This window comes from Saccopteryx bilineata, chromosome 2, assembly GCF_036850765.1.
Source record: "Saccopteryx bilineata isolate mSacBil1 chromosome 2, mSacBil1_pri_phased_curated, whole genome shotgun sequence".
Classification (NCBI taxonomy): domain Eukaryota; kingdom Metazoa; phylum Chordata; class Mammalia; order Chiroptera; family Emballonuridae; genus Saccopteryx; species Saccopteryx bilineata.
This window is the reverse complement of record NC_089491.1, coordinates 245,010,881-245,034,684: the sequence shown is the minus strand read 5'-3', so window position 1 is coordinate 245,034,684 and position 23,804 is coordinate 245,010,881. Positions and strand designations below refer to the sequence as shown.

Genomic DNA, 23,804 nt, shown 5'->3' with positions numbered 1-23,804 from the left:
ACCTCAGAGAAACGGGGCAGGGGTGGTGGGGACCAGGTGTCAAATAGTCTGAATAGCCCTGGCCAGCAGCAACTTTTTCCACAATCTGATTTCAGATCTTCTCCAGTTTCCTTCATGTAAGTGATGTGACCCCGTCAATTATGACTAATTATTACAGTGCCTCTGTAAGTCGACACTGTTCCAAAGTCCCTCACGCACCTCTGCGACGGGGGTGGGGGCGGGTGGGCGGGCGGGCTTGTGCGTACGTGGGAACGGAAATGTTTTCATTATGATTTAATTATGCTTTACCAAATCCCTGGCACCCAAAGGCTACATCCCACTTGTAGTAGAGAAAGTGCTAGGGACAAAACCAAGAGATGGGCAGAACAGTAGGAAGGCTAACAGCATGAGGATTCTAACAGGAAGGAAAAAATAACCACAAGGAAGAGGCCTCTGAAGAGGTCCTCCTCCTCAGCAGCGTCTGGCACCTGGTGTCACTATGACAAGGGGGAGGGAGCACCCTGCCAAGGTCCACGTGAAGCAGCTTTAAGGCTTTTGCCCATCACACACTTCTCCCATCTCTCCCCAGTGACCAAGGAAAGTGCCTGGTGAGGAAGTGCATCAGTGAGATGTGTAGTTATCCTGCCGTGTGTGGCAAAGCCATCAGGACGCAAGTATCCGGCTTGGAGTCCAGGGCTGTGTGCTTTGAGATCTGAGCCCAGTAAGGACTGAGTCCTACAGGCTGGTCCCTTACTGAACCTAAGGGGTTGTCCCTGGGCAACTTTAAATTTGAGGCTGTTGAGTAGTCTTTAGGATAGTTAACAGCCTGTTTTTAGGGAAATCGAACCACCACCTCTCAGTCTTCTAATTCTCCTACTCCACACCCGTGAGGCTGAAGCAGGAGCCCTCCATCAAGGAGAAGCCTCAACTCAGCTTGTAATTTAGGCTAAAAAGCTTACAGAGAAGAAAGTTGAGAGGTTCTGCCCAGGGGAGTTTACGTGTGGAAAGAAGTTACGCCCATCTGGGCAAGCCAGGGAGACTCCTTGGAAGAGACCTCCCCAGAACATCCAGAAGGCCTCCACCACCCCATCCTGGGGTCGGGGCTGAATGCAGATCTCCTAACACGGGGTCCCCGCTAGGAGGTCTTTTCTGAGTGGGTCCTCTGATGCCTGATTAAGTGATAGCCTCTGCTGAAGCTCTTCCCACAGGTAGGGCACGTGAACGGTTTCTCGCCAGTGTGTGTTCTCTGATGCCGGACGAGGTGGTCCCTCCGGTTGAAGCTTTTCCCACATTCATTGCATCGGCAGGGCCTCACGGAGGCATGTCCCCTTAGGTGCTTAGCAAACGCAGCACCGTGGTTGAAGCAGTGCCCGCACTCGCTGCAGAGATAGACCTCCTCGGCAGCATGCGTCTTCCGGTGGGCCAGGTACCGCCGGTGGTCACTGAAGTCCTCTCCGCACTCCCCACACAGGTAGGGCCTGCCTCCAAGGTGGATTCTTTGGTGCGTTGTTAGCACGGATTTCTGGCTGAAGCTTTTGCCACAAATAGTACAGAAGAAGGGCTTTTCTCCAGTGTGTGTCCTCTGATGCCTAACAAGATCGGAAGTCCAGCGGAAGTGTTTGCCACAATCCTCACATCTATAGGGCTTCTCAACAGTTGGAGCTTTCTGAGCTGGGACTGCAGCGGACGTTACATTCAAGTTCTTCCGGTTAAGGGGAAATTTATAAGCATTGCCTAGTTTGTGAACCTTTTGGTGCCTGGCAAGATGTGAGCTCCGCGTGTAACTTTTTCCACACTCCATACATTTATAGGGCTTCTCTCCTGTGTGAGTTCTCAGATGTCTAACAAGGTGGGAGTTGCAGGTGAAACATTTTCCACATACAGAGCACTCATGATTCCTCCCTAACAGGGAGGGGGCAGCTATGGTTTCCTGAATACTCGTGAAACTATTCATTTGAGAAATATCTGTACCAAATCTTCTCTCATTAGGTCCACCTGGATCGTCTTCAAAGACTATTTCCCAATCTGGAGTCTGGTGGATTTCTGGATCTCCTAAAACAGAGGCATGTAGATCTTCTAAACTCAGATCTTGCTCCAGAAACTCTTCCTCATCTTCACTCCTTTCTCCTGAAGACAGTGTAAGAGAAAAGGAAAAATGAGAGAGGTAATGACGCCCTCTACACCAGGGGTCTCAAACTCAACTCAGCATGTGGGCCGCAGAGCAAGATCACAGCCGTTTGGCGGGCTGCACTAGGTCTACAAAAGGCAACTGTTACGTAACACTTTTCTCACTGCAGTTGAAAACAAAAAAAAAATCAGTACAACAAGCACAATCGTACATGCAGTTTACTCAGTGTCACAAAACGACCAGAAACTGTAGTTCTCATCACAACTGCTGTTAACTAAGCTAATATCTAGCTAGGATGCTAGAGAAATGAAAAATACAAGTAGGCCCCTAGGCTTACTTAATTTTATCCAAAATATTTTGAACTTCGTGGATTAGTCTGCGGGCCGCACAAAATTGTTCGGCGGGCTGCATGTGGCCCGTGGGTTGTGAGTTTGAGACCCCTGCTCTACACAGTAGGGGGGATTTACAGAGTTCTGGGAGGGACGAAGCATAGTGAGAAGCCCGTATCTCATAACTGGAGAGGTTGGGAAGAAAACAAACAATCAGTTGTCTGAATGCCCATCACATGCCAGGCACTTTCTTGTTATCTCAAGCTGTCAAGTAAGCCTTAATTTGGACAAATAACATTATCCCCATTTTACAAATGTGGAGACTGAGGATCCAGAGTTTAAGTGAACCTCTTAGTGATGGTACAGCCGCAATTCCACAAGTTCTGGTTTTTCTTTCACCATTTTATATTATTTATACCCCAAACACATAACGGGACGGGTAAGCAGAGGAAGACAGAAGGCGCTGGCATGTGGAGGGAGCCAGCAGCAATGCCCGACGTGCCGTAAGAACCACTGAGGGGCGCCCAGACAGACGTGCTGACAGAGGAACCGCCAGCCTGGGGGGAGGTTCCTTCCGTTGGCCCTCACCTGTGTAGGTGAAGCTCAGGATCTCCGGCTCCTGGGGCTCTAGGGTATCTGGAACCAAAGGCTCTTCCTCTCTAACGTGGGGGACCTCTTCCAGCCTGGGGATGGGAAACGCTGTGAAAGGGGACAACAGGACGTTAGGACTGGTTCAGCAGCTCCCCCTACTAGAAGCAGATCAGCCGGGCCAATCAAGTCTGTGGTCTCTTTACCTGGCACCTCCAGCCCAGTCCGTGTCTCTGCCTTTCACCCACACTCGGTAACTAACAGCTGTAAACACTGCCCATATTCAAATAAGTAGATGATCTCCAACTTTTGTTTCAAAACTCATGCTTATCTCAAATATACTAAAGGAGATATATTACTTTATTTTATTAGATTTTTCTAACCACTTTCTAAGCACCTTCTCTTTCCTTGAACGTGGTATTACCTTCCTCAGCTAATCCTTCAACCTCACTGGTAGGGAGGCATAAGAACAGTGTAGTACATACAGTCTAAGCTCTAGGACCCCCAGAATTTCCAACAGGACAAAGAGCTCTGTGCTCAGAACATTCCAGAAACACTTGAAATGCCTTACACAAGGAGACCACAATTCCACAGTCTTCTTCCAAGACATACTCTCCGTAGAACTCTTTCTGTGTTGGGTCCAGATCACTCCACTGGTCCTGAGAGAAGCAAACTGTCACATCCTTGAACGTCACCAACCCCTGAAAGGTGAGAGGGAGTCAATTAAACTGTGATGCCTCGGAGAGCCTCCCGCCTTGTTCCTGGAATGAGGGTCCTGGTACAGACGGAACGCACTCGGGAGACCAAGGGAACTCAGATGGGACCCTCGGCTCCCTGTCAGCAAACACATTCCCCCATCACTGCTTCCCGACTGTCCTTCACCTGGGGCCGCCGTCTGCTCCCTCCAGACTCACTTTCTTTCTCAACTAAGTGCTGCTTCTTTCTGAGAATACTGTTTAAACACCAGGACAGTCTTAAAAGCCATCAACGCCCTATTTGATGCTTTAATAAAACATTTCCGTAATAGTCCTAAGCCATCTTTTCTAGAAAGCTTTCCCTAATGCCCTTCTCCGATCACCCTCGTCACTTACAGAGTTTACAGAACACAACAGGACTTGTTTCTTCAGCTAGACTCAGTCTAAAGACATGGAACAAGCCAGTCCTTTCCCTCCAGCTACACAGCTTAGCTTCTGGGCTCTGACTACGGTCAATCTCAGTAAATGTTGTGGCCTGACTGAACTGTCCAGAGGAGCACACCGTGCAGCTTCAGAAGTCATTTCGGCAGCTGTCAGTCATCCTGACAAATGGCTCAAGTGGCTATCAAATTTATTCTAAAAACTAAAACAAACCTTCAACAACTCCAAAGTTATACCGGAGCGTCACAAAATAATCACCTTCTGCCAGGTCAGTGGCAAATGAATAGGCTTTGGAGCCTGCAGATCCAAGTGGGACTTTTATATTATAATTCAGCTCATTAGATGGCAAACCCCCCCCCCCCCCCCCCCCCCGTTACAGATAGGTAAAGTACTGAGATTCTGCACCGACAGGAGTGGAGTATCTTATGTCTGACCCGCTGAGTACGAGACTAACACCTCACAGCTCTTCCAATTCTCCGTGGAACAGAGGGAAAGGAGCGTGCACCTGTGACAGAGCAGTGAGCAGGGCCACCATCTCTGGGTTTCCAGCATCCCTCTCCTCAGGAAGGCCGGGGTCCTGGGGCACTGGGACCTCTACAAAGGAAACATGGCAGAGATCAGCACACGCGGCACACCCTGCAACTGGCGAGGAGCCTGGCATCCCCGTCACTTCTGGTGGGAAGGGGATCTTTGGTGGTCTAAGGTCAGCTCAAACCATCCCCAGCACCACTACCTATAATATTACCAGATGCCAAGAGAACAACCAAGACTGCTCTCCAAGCTCAGCCCTGTTTATGGGGAACTCCAGCTAGTCCTGTCTCCTCTCGACACCCTGGACTCTATGAGTTACTCCTGTACGATCTGCCGCCTCGCTGGCACAGGAGAAATCTCCCCCTCCCCGCACTCAGCCCAGAGCCCGTCTTCCGCTGAGGCTCCCCACCGCGCTCCTGCAGGGGCTGGAACTCCGATTCCTGGCGCAGGCTCTGCTCCTCTGGTGCCCCCAGATCTGGGCTCTGAGTCCTCTCCTCACGGGGCTCCTCGGGGGTCAGGGTCTGCGTGGGATCCTGCAGCTCACTAGGTGACTCAGCCTCTGCTCCTGGATGCACTGTCTCCTCGGACAGGACCTCCTGGCCATGAACATGGACAGTCACCTGGGAATAATTCCAACTTCCAGTCACCATGGAGTCAGGAGGAAAGTCATGGTTGATATCAGGGCTTATTTTAGGAGAAGCTGCCAAAAGAGAAACTCCCAGAGGGGCCCAGGTGAAGAGGGGACGCTCCAGTCCCACTGGCGCAAGCAGGACAGCTGAAGATCGTCCTCACCAGAACAAGGCAGGGGACAGTCGGACACTGCCCTGTCCCCTTACCCCACCAACCAGGCCCCGCCAACCAGGCTTGGAGGCCCTCTCCTTCCTGCGTCTACCTGTCCCACCTGCAGCACCTCCTTTGCTGCTCTTATTGTCCCGAGCGGGGACTCTGTGGCTGATGGTTTGTGACAACCTTTGAGGAAGTGACAAAACCTTCCTCCCCAGAAATTGGAGATTCAATAGCCAAAGAAAGGAAAACTGAAGCCTGGTGACCCTGGGGTGACTGAGGCCCGTAAGATAGTCCCTGGGCAATTTCGAAAAACCAGAAAGTCACACTCACACACACAGACACCACTTCTGCCCCATGGGGCTTATGGATCTAGGCGCCACCCAAGGGTAGAACCAATAACATTTAAAGGGTGATCTATGGGGCCCTGTAAGCCCTAATCCCAAATCCATGCATCCAGCAAGTAGCCCCCTCCACATCACACAGGTCAGGACTCCCCCTCCTCACCCACCGCCTTGGTCTCCTGGGTTGTTTCTGCAAACCCTCCACCAGCGTCACTGCCTCCTCGCCACTCTCTGGCCGCTGGCCCCGCACCCAGCTCTGCAGGTCTCCCGGCAGGACGGTGAGGAATTGCTCCAGCACAAGCAGCTCTAGGATCTGCTCCTTTGTCCGCCTCTCTGGCCTCAGCCACTGATGGCAAAGTTCTCGGAGTCGAACGAGAGCTTCCCGAGGGCTTGCTGCCTCCTGGTAGCGAAAGCGTCGGAAGTTCTGGTGCGAGGTCTCAAGCACGGGGTCATCCTTCTGTAAGACAGATTCTGGCCTACAGGTGAAATCATCTTCCAATTTCACCATTAGAATCCCCTCTTCTTCCCAAAGATCCTGGTCCTCTGGTTCCAAGGCAGTAGCCATTCTCTGGCTCTGGGGTGGTCTCACACCATCTACAGCTCACACTGTCATTCCCCCCCAGTCTCAGCCTGGGCACCTCGAGGAGTTTCTCCCAAGGGACCTGGGGTAGAAAAGTAGAGACAAACAGTATTAGTATGAAATCATACACAAGGATAGCAGTTCTGAGTTTAATCAGTCTTGTACATATAACGCTTCCTCAAACTATCAAATCCCCTTCCCCTAATCTCTATAACCACAGGCTTAAAAATATCCAGATTACAGGATGACGATGCCTGAAGGGATGTCCCCCCACCCCTTTTCCCAGGCAAGGTTCACACCCCATAGAAAAATACAGCGTTTCTACTTCATGAGACTTGTGAACCTAAAAGGAGAATGCCTAAGAGTAAGGGTACTAGTCATCACCTGCTAAAAGCTGTGGCAGGGACTAAGGTCTGTTTTACACAAGCACATTTACATACACACTGGGATATTTATTCTCAGGCAGAGGGCCGTGGCTGAAACAGACAGCGAAGGCCTTATCGAAGTTCACTCTGAACGGAATCATACCATGCCCAGTATTAATGTCCTCTGTAATGTGGGACTTCTCAGAGACCTGATGGGAGATTGTATGAATTAACAGGAAAGCTGCTTACAGTGGTTGGTATATAGGCACTCCAAAATGCAACTTTCCTCTTGTTACGACACCTTTAGTTGGATGACCTACAGGCACTCAAACCCAAGTGTTCAAGACTGAATTTGTTATTCTTACTCCCAAACCCTCTCCTCTTCCTGGAATCCTATCTTGGCTGTATCATCACTTGTTAAGTCAAGATGTAACTTTGTGCTCCTTGGATTCAACTTTGATTCTTCTCCATTGCTTACAGCTCATTAAACCGATTCTCCCTCTTAAGCCTCTCAATCTGTTTCCTCCTCTTTTTCCCCACAGACAACTTCAATTTGGGCCCTGCACCCAAGAGATGCCTGCACCCCTGCCTAACTCCCTAGCTGGGATCCTGGGACTACTCAACGGTGAGCACTGTGCTACAGAATTACCTGCGGAGCTTTGTGAAATAGTATCACACACCATTCTCCTGGACATGCTCATTCAGTCAATCTAGGCAACAGTATCTTTAGAAAGGCTATGTGTGGCTTTGATGTGCATCTTGGTCGAGAAACACCCAGGATGTGTAAGGTTAAGAGTGAGTCCTGGAGTCAGCTGCCAGAGTTTGAATACTGGATCTGTTGTTCACTAGGTATGAGGCCACGGGCAGGTTCGCATCCATTCTCCTTATTCCTGGTTCCCCCATCTACAGAATGGAGGCAATAATGACATTCACCTAACAGTTACTATGAGGATTAAATGTATTACTACCTGTGCAGTGCTTAGAAGATTGATGGTAGCCCAATGTTAACTTTTTATATGTTTCTAAATTATAGTTCCACTGGCATCACTCAACATTTAAAAAATTTCTTACTGCCCTGGCAGGTTGGCTCAGCGGTAGAGCGTCGGCCTGGCGTGCGGGGGACCCCAGTTCGATTCCCGGCCAGGGCACATAGAAGCGCCCATTTGCTTCTCCACCCCCCCCCTCCTTCCTCTCTGTCTTTCTCTTTCCCTCCCGCAGCCAAGGCTCCATTGGAGCAAAGATGGCCCGGGCGCTGGGGATGGTTCCTTGGCCTCTGCCCCAGGCGCTAGAGTGGCTCTGGTCGCGACAGAGCGTCCCCCTGGAGGGGCAGAGCATTGCCCCCTGGTGGGCAGAGTGTTGCCCCTGGTGGGCGTGCCGGGTGGATCCCGGTCGGGTGCATGCGGGAGTCTGTCTGACTGTCTCTCCCCTTTTCCAGCTTCAGAAAAAAAAAATACAAAAAAATTAAAAAATAAAAAAATAAATAAAAAAAATTTCTTACTGTTAGATCAATTCCAAAATCCTCTGCATGTCACACGAAGCTCTTCCCAATCAGCCTTCAATCTATTTGTTCTGCTTCCCTACGCACTTCTTCTGCATTACCTGCTGTAACGCATGCACAGCCGACCTCCCTAACCCAGGGTGTCCTTCAGGCCTCCGTGCTTGCATGAAGGCTGCTCCTTCTGCTCGCAACGCGCACAGCCCACCCACAGTGCTGCATGGTGTTCCTATTTCTTCTAGACAGGCCCCCTCTTCTTCATTCCCATCATTTGCAGGTTAGGTCCTTAGCAATTCACATCTGGATTACTGAAACTGCTCCCAAATGTGAGCTACCTGCCTCCAGATTTGTTACATTCAAGTTACCAGGTCACAGGAGTGCTCTTGGCAAATCTGGTCCCTATTGAGGACCCTCAATCACTCCTTCTTGTCTTGTAAGTGAAATACAAACTTCTAAGTATCATATATTATGCTGATGGTCACCTTATTGCCTTTGCCCTACTCTCCAGTCATTACACACACACGTGCGCGCGCGCAGCACACCAAAGCCCTAAGTTCTTTGGCTTTTGAACATGTTGTTGCTCTGTAAACTCTATCCTTTATTTAGGTTAGACTTTACTTATCTTTCAAGATAGCTCAGGCTCCATGTCCTGAGATAGATGTTTTCTTCGATCCCATTACCCCATCCTTAGACACGGTTAGAAATCACTTTGCTTCTGTAATTACCTGGGCACATCTCTCTCACACGATCTATAATATCACACAGCCATTCTTTACCTTTCCTGTGAAAGGTCTTCATGTTAGGGGCTATATTTTCCATCAATCACCTATAATAAAGTGCACAACAAATGCATTTAAATGATAAACCTCCACTTTGAAATGTTCTTCCTACTTTAACAGGAAGAGTCAGCCTCTTCCTTTATTATGTTCCTACTCTTTTATTCACCCCATCTTGTTAATTCTTCCATCTAAATGTCTTTCAAATTCAACCACCTCATTGCAGCTGCCAGTCCCATGGTCAAGCCATTATGACACACTAAAAGGCATTAATAGAATCCTTTAGAAAATGACAACATCCTCAGCTCCTACACCACACTGATACACAACAGGTACTCAAATGCTGAATGAACGAGTTGGTCCAAATTCTACCACTGGCCTTCCTGCCCCTGCCCCTCCAGACCAAGCTGCAGACTCCACAAGAACCAGAAGAATTCATTTTTCAGTCTTTTTGTGCTTCAATAGAACTGCCTCAGATCCACCTTCAAGGTTATCAATCCACTCTTACAGCTGAGCTAATGTTCTGTTGCCCATCAAAATGAATTTAATTTCAATGAGCATATTTTTATCATCTATATATTGTATTGCTCTTCCTAAAATATTTACTACACACTTTCATACTGTTTTAGACCATATCTCTAGATCTTCATATGCTAACTTTCCTACCTATTGAATCTGCTGTCTCTACCTCATGGTGTGATTTATTTTCTCAGGTGGCTTATAATTTTTAAAATTTCATGCCCGTTTTCAATGAGATTGTTTTTACTTTGGGAGTTCCGAGTGCCCTAGACCAGTGGTCCCCAACCTTTTTTGGGCCACGGACCAGTTTAATGTCAGAAAGTATTTTCACGGACCGGCCTTTAGGGTGGGACGGATAAATATATCTTACCGAGACAAGCATCAAGAGTGAGTTTTAGACAGATGTAACAGAGGGAATCTGGTCATTTAAAAAAAATAAAACATCGTTCAGACTTAAATATAAATAAAATGGAAATAATGTAAGTTATTTATTCTTTCTCTGTGGACCGGTACCAAATGGCCCATGGACCGGTACCAGTCCGCGCCTGGGGGATGGGGACCACTTAACTAGGTTATAAAAGTAAACTCTTTGAATAGAATTAAATGCATCTACTTGAAAAAAATACTAGTTTCAATGATCTTGAATTAGTTTTTGCATTAATTTCACAGTATGTTCCTGAATTATTCTGGTATCACTCAGGCCTGTGCCTGTGAGTGATGTTTGCCATACCCAAGGTTATGGAGGCCCACTTCCTGACCTTCTGACTGACCACCAGACAGACTTCCACGGTGGGGCAGCTCTTTGAGGTTCCAGGCTGTCAGATGGTTCAATTCCATGTACCTCCCCCACCCCCACCAGTTCCCCAATTCACACCTTCTTGGAGCACAGGTGTGAGAACCCAAATCCCAGAAGCCTTTCTTTGGTGTGAAATCTCCTCCGGCTGTGGTGGAGCCAGCTTGCATTTGTCTAGTTGTTACTTCTGGAACCTATCCATTTACTTTCAGTTTTTTTGTGGGGTGGGGCAAGTGGGTGCACGGATTTAATAATGGGCAGGAGCCCCCTTGACACTGCACCTGCAATATTGCAGGAAGGCCAGAGTGGTGACCTTTCTAAGACACAAAAAACCAACCAATGGCTTCACATTGTCCATAAAATAAAATTTAAACTTCTTGGGAGTTGATTCTCAAAGCCCTCAGGGCCCAGCCCCTAGCCACCTGTCTCTCCCACGACTGCCACTCCTATTGAACGGCTCTGCTTGAAAGCACTGTTCTCTCTTGTCACTGGGACTCCAAGATGCTTCACATGCTGCCTTCTGAACTATCTTTCTCTGCTCTCTTTACCTGGTTAGCTCTACTCATCCTTCCGGTAACTGGCACCATCCCACATCCCAGAACACACATCTCTTTATTTTTTGTGTGGTAAAATTGCTCTCTTGCTGTTTAACTCACCAGACTGCAAAGCTCTGAGGACAGGGACAAAACACACCCAGGCCACCATCTGTCATACAACAGGCACTCTATCACAGAACATTGCTTAAGTTTTTAAGTCTTTTTCTCTGGAAGGATAGATCTTACTAATTCTTCATTTATCCAGCAAACTGCATGCTGGACAAAGGAATAAATAAGGAAATACCACGTACTGCTTGGATTGTGAGTAAAACAGGATACTGTTAGTGGATCCTAATGTGCTGAAACCCCATCTCATCAAAAGGCATCCTCAGGTTGCCCTGGGGTAATCCAAATGGAAGTCACACAAGGCTGTGCATTTGGGGAAAATTTTTTTCCTTTGAGGATTTAAGTCAACTTTAATAAGCACAAAGCCAGACATCCAATAATTTAATATGGCTACAATAATGATTATTTATCCACACAAAGATTTATACGCCCCTCCATTTTTGCAAAGCACGGAGAGAAGATGCACTTGATACATAGGGCTTTATGGCTTCAGGAAGGGACCACTGTTACCTTAAAATCCAAGAACCCACACCGAGTGCAACGGACAAGAAACCCTTACTGTTTTCTTGTTGCAGCTGCAACAAGAGATTCCCTACTATGGATTCCATAAAGCAGGGGTCCCCAAACTTTTTACACAGGGGGCCAGTTCACTGTCCCTCAGACCGTTGGAGGGCCGGACTATAAAAAAAACTATGAACAAATCCCTATGCACACTGCACATATCTTATTTTAAAGTAAAAAAAACAGAACGGGAACAAATACAATATTTTAAATAAAGACCAAGTAAATTTAAATCAACAAACTGACCAGTATTTCAATGGGAACTATGCTTCTCTCACTGACCACCAATGAAAGAGGTGCCCGTTCCGGAAGTGCGGTGGGGGCCGGATAAATGGCCTCAGGGGGCCGCATGCGGCCCACGGGCCGTAGTTTGGGGTCCCCTGCCATAAAGTCTGCACTGACAAAGGTTCTGCTCCCACAGGGCTTTGCTTTCCAAAGGAAAAAAAAATGTGTCATGTAAAAACTGCCATTTTCCAATGCACTTCAGGATCATGACTGAGATTTCCAACGCTTGTTTCTATTTCCTTTGGTGGTCTAAGAAAACGAGATGAAGGCAAACAGACAACCGGCATCAGAACGAAGAAGGAAGAAGAGGAGTTCTTGGCTGGGCAAGAAATGGCGAGAGATGGGGAGGAGCAGGAGGCAGGCGGTGCTGTGGGAAGAGTGCTGGATTGGGTACCCAAAGATGTACTGTCCAGCCCCAGGTCCCTGAGAAACTGGCGCACTGTGGGGGTTTCATGAGACCACCACCATCATCTGAACATGTCATGGGCTTGTGAAGACCCTCACTAAATCCTACTGGTGAGAACGGAAGAGTGCAGGCAATGAAAGCACATCTGGTTCTCTACCTTAAAATGTTAGTACCCGAGGAGCCTAAATGACAAAGTTTGCACTAATAAAGTATCTATGGTGACCTATTTACTAGCAAGTAATTCATTTTCTGAAGAAAACAGTGATCATCAAATTCAAATGATCATATTTGGACATCTATATTCTTTCCAGTCTCCATCTTTTTTTATTTTTAAATTTAATTTATTGATTTCAGTGAGAGAGGGAGGGAGGGAAGAGGGTGAGAAGAGAGGGAGAAAGGAAGAGAGGAAGAAAGAGAGAAAGAGGGAGGGATAGAGAGAGACAGACAGACAGACATACAGGAGCATTGATCTGTTCCTATTTGTGCCCTGACTGGGGAATTGAACCCACAGCCTTGGTGCTTCGGGACGATGCTCTAACCAACCGAGCCATCCGGCCAGGGCTCAGTCTCCATTCTTTTTTTTTTTTTTCCTTTCTTTTTTTTGTATTTTTCTGAAGCTGGAAACGGGGAGAGACAGTCAGACAGACTCCCGCATGCACCCGACGGAATCCACCCGGCATGCCCACCAGGGGGCGACGCTCTGCCCACCAGGGGGCGATGCTCTGCCTCTCTGGGGCGTCGCTCTGTCATGACCAGAGCCACTCTAGCGCCTGGGGCAGAGGCCAAGGAGCCATCCCCAGCGCCCGGGCCATCTTTGCTCCAATGGAGCCTCACTGCGGGAGGGGAAGAGAGAGACAGAGAGTAAGGAGAAGGGGAGGGGTGGAGAAGCAGATGGGCGCTTCTCCTGTGTGCCCTGGCCAGAAATCAAACCCGGGACTTCTGCACGCCAGGCCGATGCTCTACCACTGAGCCAACCGGCCAGGGTCTCAGTCTCCATTCTTATCTTTTACATTAATGTGAGCCCATAACCCAGAAATTTGACTAACTGTTGACGGGGTCGTTGCAACAGCTCCTCTCATTACCCTGGAATAGAAATTAACTAATAAAAATTGTTAACTTCCCTTTTCCAACACTGTGTTGTTCTTTAAAATTAAAGATTATCCCATTTCGATCCTTCTACTGGAAAAAATCCTTTATGTTCACTGTCCTATATACAAATGTTTATTCGAGCTTTGGAGCCCTGGGTTGTGTCGCTCTCCGCAGTCGTCAACCACCTGACACTACCTAAATCTCAGGCGCATCTTCAAAATGTGGCTCCTACTGCTTCCCAGGGTTGTTCCAAGGAGTATATGAAGTAACATAGACTCACTCAGCACAGAGCCTGGCATAAAGCAGATAATACATTTTGTTCATTTTTTTTTTCAACTTGCTTTAAATCCTTTTGGGATGGAGGCAAAATTTAAATAATAAATATGCAAACAGTCCATTATTCCAGCATAACTACAAAAAAATTAAAATCTACAGGAAAAATTTCAATCTGTTCACTGTAAACTGTTAAACCAAAGTAAAAGTTCTTGTTTTGAAGTCATTTATAAGCTAAGATTAAATACGATCCTTTTCCAAGGCCTGGAAACTTAAAGATAGGATTTAAATTGATTTTAATAATAAGCAGTTACATTAAATCCTGCCAAACCAAATTAGCAACGCTTCCCCTTATCAATATCATAGTCCCCTTTCTCCCTGTAACTGGGAGGAGGTGACGTGAGGCACACAGTCAGTGCTACAACTGAGAAGTCCCTTGAAAACTGAACTCAGAAGGCAGACATAAAAGGGGATGCACTCACTGACTTTTGGCTTTCAAACACATCATGATCAGTATGCTTCAAACTATGTTTAAAAACTGTTTTTTAAAATTATTTTTGCCTGACCAGGTGGTGGCACAGTGGATAGAGTGTCGGACTGGGAGGCAGAGGACCCAGGTTCGAGACCCCGGGGTCGCCAGCTTGAGCGCGGGCTCATCTGGTTTGAGCAGAAGCTCACCAGCTTGGACCCAAGGTCGCTGGCTTGAGCAAGGGGTTACTGGATCTGCTGAAGGCCCGTGATCAAGGCACATAAGAGAAAGCAATCAATGAACAACTAAGGTGTCCTTATGAAAACTGATGATTGATGCTTCTCATCTCTCCCCGTTCCTGTCTGTCTGTCCCTGTCTATCCCTCTCTTTGACTCTCTCTCTGTTAAAAAAAAAAAAATAATTATTTTTGTCTGGCCTGTGGTGGCACAGTGAATAGAGCATCAACCAGTGATGCTAAGGTTCCAGGTTCAAAACCCCAAGGTTGCTGGATTAAGCAAGGTGTCTGATTTGAGCGTGGGATCACTGATAGGATCCCTTGGTCACTGGCTCGGCTGCCACTGCCATCAAGGCACATATGAGAAGCAGTCAATGAACAACTAAAATGATGCTTCTCATCTCTTTCCCTTTCTCTCTCTCCTGCCAAATGAATATATTATATATAGTCTTGGTCACTTAAAATTTTTTCCTCCTTAATTAGATTCAACATAAAATAAATATTTGCATAGCACCAAGAGATGGCTCAAAGCTTATTACAGTAGGGTTCAAAGAAACAGAATATGGTGAGGAGAAAGGGCAGACAGGAAAAATACAGAGGCCAATATGTACCACAAAGTCAGAAGTCAGTGAGGGCTCAGCTATAAATATCTTCCACACTGAAACTTTGTAGACACTGTGGTTAAGATCAAAGTGTAAATGGGTATTAAAATGTCATTGAGAATAAATGTAAACATTAAATGTAAAATAAAGCTGTAAAATCATAACTCATTTATTTTTCACTTAAAATGTTTGCTACAGGCATGCAACAAAGGCCCAAGAGGTTGAACAGTTGATAGTTCTGCCTTGCAGGTAGATGACCTATGTTCTACTTCCTAAATATATGGGTTCATCTTGGAAATGGGGATGATTCTCTACCAAAAGGCAGAGAGCTGGATCATCTTTTGAGAAACCATTCAGCTTTTTGATGGAGATAAAGGAGGCATTTTGAGAGGAACAAGGATCTGTGGCCTCTTTATTGAGTATTGGGGTCCTAATGTATTAGCCTAGGCTGGCGAGAGGGATTCATTTCAGGGCTGAAGCAGGCTAGAGGCCAAATAAAAATTTCAAGCGTCCGGAATTAAATGTGTGGCCATCTTGATCATATTAGTTCATCTCCAACATAAAGCTAGGCTTTTTAAACCTTAAGTGAGGGTACAACCCAGGGGAGGTTAATGGCCCATATAAAGAAGGCATCTAAATGTCCCAGGTGAAAACAGAACCCAAACTAATCTGAAGTAGGAAAAGGTCAATCATCAAACCTGACTCCCATCCTGAAAAGGGCAGCGGTTTTCATTTGGCAGAGTTAAACTAGCTGTACCTAATAAAGTTCTACAATGAACATAGTCAATGCCAAACACTCAGAGGAACCATTGTTTAATATAAAATATCAGGATATTATAAATACAGCCTGACTTGAGGCATAAATATAGATAGTGCAGAAGAGTCAATTCAAAAGTGATTTACTAGGTTTTTAGTTTTGTAATTAATATTCTAGCCAGGATACTGCATGCTCTGTAACTAGATGACTTTCTTCTTGGCTTTGACAAGGCTCACAGGCATAGGAGATGATAAAGGGTGGTGCCCATGCTGGCTGGACCAGAAGACTGACAAGTATCAGGTTTTCACTGCAGACTAAATCATAGTCCAAAGCAGAAGTAATCCCAAAATGCCACTCTTGCTGTGGGCACCGTTCAGCATCTTTTTGTCCCACTGTGAGCACTGCCCCTGAGGGCAACGACCTCCTTATTCATTTTCATATTTCCAGTGCCTAAAACTTTGCCAAAGGCTTGGTAGAAAAGGTGCTCAATAAATGTGTGTTGAATTTAATTAAGCTGTTTCTCTTCCAATCTGGGATACAGACACTGCAATTCATCATCAATGGATGCCAGGGCTGCTGAGCAATAAACCACTCACAGCGACAGTTCTAGGTATTCAGCAATAGCACATATTCCAATCTCCGACCTGGGGGAACCATGTGGCATACTCACATACTGCTTTACTATGGGGCATAGGATTAGTGGGGGTAAAAGCTTCAAGGGGGCAGGAGTGCAGGGGATGGAGTTCATTCATTCCATACCTGGCTTTGCCCAAAAGCTCGCCAAGCCTCAACTGACCATCAGTTGTGAGTCCCACACAATTCAAGGTGGTAAGCAAAGAAACATAAAAAAAGCAGACACAGACCTTAAAAAAATCAGTATGTAGTTAAGAAATAGCAGGGACTTTACATACTAGGGAGTCACAGCAAAAACCTAGTATATGGGATAAACTCTATGATCAAAATGGAAGTTCCTTTCAAGAGAAATAAGAAAATTAAGAGAAAGAAACAATATTTCATCTTCAATTTGGTGTAAGATAATGTAGCATTCAGAAGTGTTGTAAAGTACACTTTCTTAATTCTACAAAAGAAAGAACCAAGACCTAAGTGGTTGAATTACCCACACAAGATCATATTACTAGCTTCCGGCACAGAAGTACTCACACATAGGTCTTTTGATCCAGAAACCACCGCAATGTTTATGTGAAGAAGTCTGGCCAAAGGCAGTGGTTCTCAGCGTGAGAAACCCAGACCAGCAGCACCAGCACCTAAGAACCTGTTAGAAATGTAAGCTCCAGCCCAGACCTATTATCATAAACTCTAGGGGTGGCCCCGGCAATCAGTGTTTAACAAGTTCTCCAGGTGCCTAAGGCAAAGAAAGTAAATCTGAGGTTCCAGCAGAAAGAATCCAGCTTCTCCAGTGTTGGCCAAATTAAAGGAGAGTTTATAAAAGTAGAAAGCATCTAGAACTGTTATATGTTTTATGCCTGTGTCAAATTAACTGGAAAAAACATGTATACCTGTAACTTACCTCACCTGCACAGTTCGTAATGCCCAAGACCCCTCACATCAGAGTAAACCTTGCTGTGCCCCTGGCATGACTGTCTATTGCAATGTACTACACAGAAAGAGAGCAAAAGGGCATAGACAAAGGAGAAAGGTATAAAGATTATAAATCCCAGGTGTTTGGACCTAGGAGGAAAAATTCCCTTCCTCCTTCCAAACCCACCACCTTCTTATACAACCTAGTAAAATCAGGAAGTTACTCAAGACACACAGCCACAAATCCTAAGTGCTCGTTGCCACACACTTCTCCATAACAGGCCTCCATGGCTACCGCACTGCCATTCTGAAGTGGCTTTCTGGATCAAGGCTCATGAATGCGGTGGCTTGGAAGAGAAGTTAGGAAGAGGGACAAGGGTCTCCACTAGCATTCCTTGTAGCTTGAGCATGGCTGCCCTGGGTGTCCCCTGCAGAGTATAGACAGTGAAGCAAAAGCTCTAAGCCTGGCCTCCAAGTGAGAGCCTGGGTGTGGCACTGCTCCCCAGGACCAAGGCCACGGAAGACCAGGGCAAAGAGTCCACCGTTGGGAAGGTCAGGGCATGAAACCAAGGCAGACAGGGGTTATCAGAGCGCCTAGGAGACGAGAACATCCAATGTCCAGAAAACAAAAATTGGTCTGACATCTTCGTGAAAGAACACAGCATGTCCATGCCACACACACTCCCAAACTTTTCGTCCAACCCGAGAAAAAGCAGGGGCCGTGCACTCCTGCTGGGAGTAACAGTGGTGATATGAAGTACCAAAACGGGCTGTTAGGAGTCGGACGAGGAAAGCTGCAAGCGGAGATGCAACCACTGGCGTGAGGGGCAGCTCGGGGTCTGTCACCCAGCAGCTGAAGAGCCACAGGCCTACTATGATCACAGGGGAGTATTTCTGCGTATATGTTGCACAAGGGAGTTAGTGGTGTGGAGACGGGCTCGCCCAGGCAGGGAGAATGAGGGGGTGGTTCCTGAGTAATTTCAGAGGCGGGGTGAAAAAAGCGCTGGGAAAGTCAAAGGGCCCAGAGCACTCCTCCCTCGGTTGGGGGGTGGGGGGAGTTGGCGCGGAAGCAATGGACGTAAGGACGAACTCTTTCTCTGCAGGCCTCGGCAGGGGCGGAGGGCGGTGGCTGCAAAGAAAGGCGTCCGGAGCGCTACCCGTGTCCCCGGAGGGTCCTGCTCCGGCCACCAGCACACAGGTGGCCACCACGCCTCGGGCTCCCCATTACACTGCCACCGCCCTTTCCCAGGCTCCCGGGGAGGCGGGGTCTCCGACGTCTCCCCGTCTTCCTCGCCCTGAGCTGCCCAGTGTAGCCCCATCCGGCCCGGGCCGGCCCAGCCCGCCAGCACTCACTGCTCCGACAGCTCCGGGGACTCCTGTCCGGAACCGATTGCTCCCTCACCCACTCCTGGCCGAGGCACCGCCACCGGATCCGAGCTGCGCGGGGCCTGGCGGTTGGAACACGTGGGGCCTTTGCACCAGGAACCAGAAGCTGCGCTTCGTCCCGCCTCCTCAGCGCTGTGGCCTTTCTAGGCATTGGGAGGTTTGGTTCTCTCTATGTTCCTAGCGCGAGTTGAGGTTCTGAGCGTCTTGGCATCTAGAGTAAAACGGCTCAGATCAGATCGCTTCTGCCCGTTTGACTGCCTGCCCTTTTCTCTGCCTTCTTTTGTTTTTCTGTTTTTGATCTTTTGTTTGTTTTGCTGATGATGCCTCGTTTTTCTTGATTTTTTTTTCCCTTTGAACTGTCCTCGAAACATGGTTGAAGAGAGGACTTTGCAGTTTGAATGCTGGCCCATGCGTGTATCATCAGTTGCAGAGTCGCCTCTCTGGACCCCAGTGCCCTGTTCTAAAACAGGCAAAGTAATACCTTTGTTCTGGGGCTGAATGGTAACTTGCTTGTAAACGACTAGTAAAAGAATAGTTGTGATATCATTGTTCTCTATTTTCCTTTGAGCATTTCTGTTTATTTCTTTGCTTTGAGATTGCGTCAGTGGCATTTCTGCTTGTACTTGCCATTTTCCTTTCTGCTCTCTCAGTCCCTTCAACCCCCTAAGTCACCACCCTCTGGTGCCATGGGAGGGCCCTCTCTTCCTTTTAGGTCTTAAACATTTCATCTTCCTGAGACACGTTGCTGGAATCTCTTCATTGTGTTTGAACCCAAGATTCTCATTGCTTTTGGTTTTATTGGCATATTTATAATTGGAGTCATTTAAATTTGCAAGAAAAAAATTGTAATTTGAAGTGATGGTGAGCCACTTGGCCAGGCAAGAGAATGTATGGTAAATCTATAATCATCTCCAACTTTTCCTGTATTATAGTTCAGATTTCCTTGAATTAGATTTTAAAAAAATTTATCCCCAAGTTGAGCTTTTGTGAATATCATGGAGTCATAAGATCAAGATAAAAATGAGGATGACTTAAAAAAAAATGGGGATGACTTTAGAGATACACCTTAAAGAAGACTGCAGGCAGTCACCAGTTTAAGACACGTAGGGAAAAGTGGTCTGTAGCCACGTAAGCTTTGGAAAGCCTTATCCTCTAGTCTCCTCTCCAGGTTTACACTATGTATACATGAAGATAAGAAAAAGTGAAGTTGAATTTATTTCTTGATAGGTAAGGGAGAGCTGTGTCATTCAAATGTTTAATAGTGGGTTTTTTTCATTGAAGAATATGTAGAAATTTACCTAAAGTTGCTCAAGGATGAAGTGGGAGGAGAGTTGACACTAAACATCACCACAAAAACTTAAAAATTTTGAATATCTCCCCTCTAAAGTTCAACTACATACACCAGTGGCCCAGTTACTTTTATTTTCTCATAAAATATTTGAAGACCTCCACCCTTCTCTTTGCCACCCTCTCTCTTCTCATCCCCATCCTCAGTGTTTTCTTTCTATAATTCTTTATCCCATGACCTTGTAATTCAATCTTTGCTGTCACTTTAAATTTGTTTGTTCAGAAGGGGAAGAAAGGAAGAGGGAAGTATAAGGGAAGACAACATTGTGCTGGGAAAGGCAGCCATGGCTTCGGTTCGCTCTGGGCAGTACTTCTGAAGCAGGATAGTAAGAAACAAAGGCAAGTGGAATGGGGAAACTGGGATAAGATAATTAAACAAGGCCAAACAATTTGACCAATTTATAGTCAGCTAGTAAAATGCAAGACCTTATCTTCCCTAACCAGGACACTTGAGAACAAGTGGTTTATTCCTCTCTTCTTTGACCAGAGAATAAATAGCTTAAATCACCCTGGTCAGGGAGAGAGAGGACAGAGACCCCGTTAATGCAGTTTGTCCCAGCCAAACCCAAGGGGATGAAGTTAGGGAGATGAATAACAAAAACCCAATTAGAGCCAGCCAGACCCAAGATAAAGGTAGAACAATAAAGCAATCAAAGAATAACCCCAAACTCCCCTATATGCTCATTTTGATGCGTCAGCATATTAAAAGTGCACAGGGAAAGCTAGTGAGTGTTCTGCTGGGGCCCGCCCCTAAGGCTCTTGCCAGCACAAGAGAGGTAAAAACTCAAAACAAAGACCGAGTGTGGGCTGGCTCTGTGGAACGCCCATGCCCCTTCTCAGGCATGAAATGTTTACGTCCTTTTTCCTGAAGTCTGAAGGTCCCCACGAGATTTGCAACCAGGGGAGCAGTGGGCAGCAGCACCCCCTCCCGAGCTAACCTCTTGAACCTGTCTTCAAGGACACCCTCTGCTCTGACCTCCCAGGGAGCTCAAAGCAGCCCCACCTTAGCTCACTTCTTTCCTAGAATGTTTCCAGGGAGCCAAAGCAGAGCACCACCTAGGCTCTCCTGTTGCTTCTTCTACCCCAAGTCCTTCCTTTGTTTAATAGACGTGCTCCCCAAATGACCTGGACTCTTGTGAAGTCTTTCCTGCGTGTGAAGTCAAGAACCCACACACTACCGGCTGGCCTGAGGCAGACCGGCCCTGGCTCAGTCCCCATCCGGGAACACTTTTATTCCTCTTAAATTAATGTCTGTGTGGTCATTTATTATTAAAATTATTAACCTGTCTTATTTTTTCAGTTTTACAATTGATCTGATAAGATTTTCACAAATAAAACATTTGAAGCAAAAACAATATCCCTCTCCCTCATAGAAAAAAACGGGTTATTTATGACAACTTTAAGGAAACCCAAGCAAGGCTCCACTTACAGTTTGCAAGCACAAGCTTTTGTGCCTTTGTCTAGCTCCTCTGTGTTCAAGCTGACCTCCGGGTCTTGTATCAGGCATTTCTCTACATGAAGCCCCTGGGGTGTGCAGAGACCCAGCCCCACTTTTTTCTGCTTCTTCCTTCAATTTCTGCATGCAGTCCACGAAAGCCACCACCACCTGCTATCAAAATATCAGAATCCTCAAATTCCCCCCAAACATACTGTAAAGCCACGGACACCATCACAACCACCTGGCTCATGCAGACAGACAGTAATGAAACAACGGAGCCAAGAACTGGTGGGTCATTAGCTTTAATCCTAGCTTGCACCCGGCAGGCAAGAAATACACACAGTGGGAAAACACTTCCCTTTCCATTCAGGGCTCCCAAAGCCACTGACTCATCCAAGTATTCCTAGAATCAAAGGTTTCTACCTCACCAGCCTTATTCACCTCTGTTCCCATCTCCTTCTCTCTGCACAAACTGGCTTCTCCTTCAGCACTCCGCCATCTTGGCTGCTTCTCCTCTCCTTCACATGGCCTTTCTCTGCTCTGCTACAGCATGGGCTCCTTTGCCCCATTTTATAGTGTAGAAATCCAAACCTTTAATCCAATATACAAATAAGGAAGTCTTTGATACAAAGTCACTTATCTGAGGCATAAATGGGGTTCCTCATAAGAGTGCACCACCCCCTATTATGCAACAGTCAACGGTGTGGGGCAAAGCTTAGTGTTGAGAAGATCTTAGTATTAAAAGAATGGGAAAGGCTTAGTCTTTTTTTTTTTTTTACAGGGACAGAGAGAGAGTCAGAAGGACAGATAGGGACAGACAGGAACAGAGAGAAATGAGAAGCATCAATCATCAGTTTTTCGTTTTGACACCTTAGTTGTTCATTGATTGCTTTCTCATATGTGCCTTGACCATGGGCCTTCAGCAGACCGAGTAACCCCTTGCTCGAGCCAGCAACCTTGGGTCCAAACTGGTGAACTTTTTGCTCAAACCAGATGAACCCACACTCAAGTTGGCGACCTCGGGGTCTCGAACTTGGGTCCTTCCGCATCCCAGTCCAACGCTCTATCTACTGCGGCATCTTAAAACGAAGCCTTAGGCTATAAGGATCCTGCCTGCTTACAACCCGTCCCCCACACCCAATGTAAAGTATAAGTGAGCAAACATATACAATCACATTTGCAAATTTATTTGATCCACACATGCTTTAAAATTTTTTTTAATGAGTGGTATGAAATAACAAAAATTCAAGTGCATTTCAGTCTGATTGGCTTTACTGAACGATTCATGAATCAGGCAGCATACCATAGCAAATAGAAAAGAGCTCCACCTAGCTGCAAAAAATGAAAGATTCCCTAAGACATAAGAGGAAAAAAGAAATTAGCAAAGAAAGCATTTGTACTTCTTAATCCACCTTTTTCAGACTTCCCTCCAAACCTCCACAAATTACCAATTAAAATAGTCACCAGGATGTAAAGTACAGCACAAGGGACATAGTCAACAATATTGTAATAACTGTGTGGCGCCAGACGGTAGTAGACATTCTGGGGTGATCATAAAGTATATATATACATGTCTAATCACTATGTTGTGCACCTGAAACTAAGATACTATTGTATGTCAACTGTCATTAAAAAATAAATTTTAAAGCATGCATTGTTCTAGGCAGGATTACCCTCCTACCTAGAATGAAAAGGGGTCCATCGTATTTTCTGGTGGTGCTGATCAGGAAATTTCAGTTTGAGTGTTAAAGGTCACATTCCTGGGGAATATTAAAACTGTAATTCAGTTCAGTACTACATCTTGGTTTGCTGATGTGAGGCCTTAGTACAAGTGACTCCATTTTGGGCCTGTTCTCTCTCTCTCTCTCTCTCTCTCTCTCTAATAGCAGGAATAAAAAACAAGAGGAAAGAGCTAGAGACAATAAAAAATAATCAACTAGCCTGACAAGGTGGTGGCACAGTGGATAGAACATTGACCTGGGATACTGAGGACCCAGGTTTGAAACCCTGAGGTCGCCAGCTTGAGCGCGGGTTCACCAGCTTGAACACAGGGTCACTGGTTTGAACGTGAGATCGTAGACATGACCCCATGGTCTGGCTGGCTTTAGCCCAAAGGTCGTTGGCTAGCTGTTCCCCTTTTGACTGATCTTGACTAGGAAGATGAAACCAGCACATTCTAATGCCTTATTGCACAAAGGGTGATGTGCAAATAAATATCATCAAATCTCATGCAAATTTATTGCAGATGCAAAACATTTCCCCACAGCAAGACCTAGTGAATCAGAACTGGAATTTTTAACAAGAGCTTTAGGCAATTTCTATGTATATTTAAGTTTAAGAAGCACAGTTATAGGTTTGGATAAAGCCCTGATAGGATATAAAATGCAACCACTTTATTTTATAATTGAG

At 46.3% G+C, this 23,804-nt stretch overlaps 1 protein-coding gene across 2 annotated transcripts; it reads right to left on the bottom strand.

Annotated features, from left to right (window-relative positions):
- Positions 1-258: 258 nt before the first annotated feature.
- On the bottom strand, positions 259-18,686 carry ZNF202 (zinc finger protein 202). 2 transcript variants are annotated; one of them, XM_066259792.1, is made up of 8 exons: positions 18,578-18,683; positions 7,413-7,666; positions 5,982-6,480; positions 5,101-5,311; positions 4,666-4,754; positions 3,596-3,725; positions 3,025-3,135; positions 259-2,106 (listed from the first exon to the last, which is right to left on the bottom strand). In XM_066259792.1, exons 3-8 carry the CDS (start codon positions 6,381-6,383, stop codon positions 1,115-1,117), a joined length of 1,935 nt encoding a protein of 644 aa, XP_066115889.1. In that variant the 5' UTR covers positions 6,384-6,480; positions 7,413-7,666; positions 18,578-18,683; the 3' UTR covers positions 259-1,114. The 2 variants fall into 2 exon arrangements, with proteins under 2 accessions (XP_066115889.1, XP_066115888.1); XM_066259791.1 differs by lacking the exon at positions 7,413-7,666 and having other exon boundaries at positions 18,578-18,686.
- Positions 18,687-23,804: the final 5,118 nt, after the last annotated feature.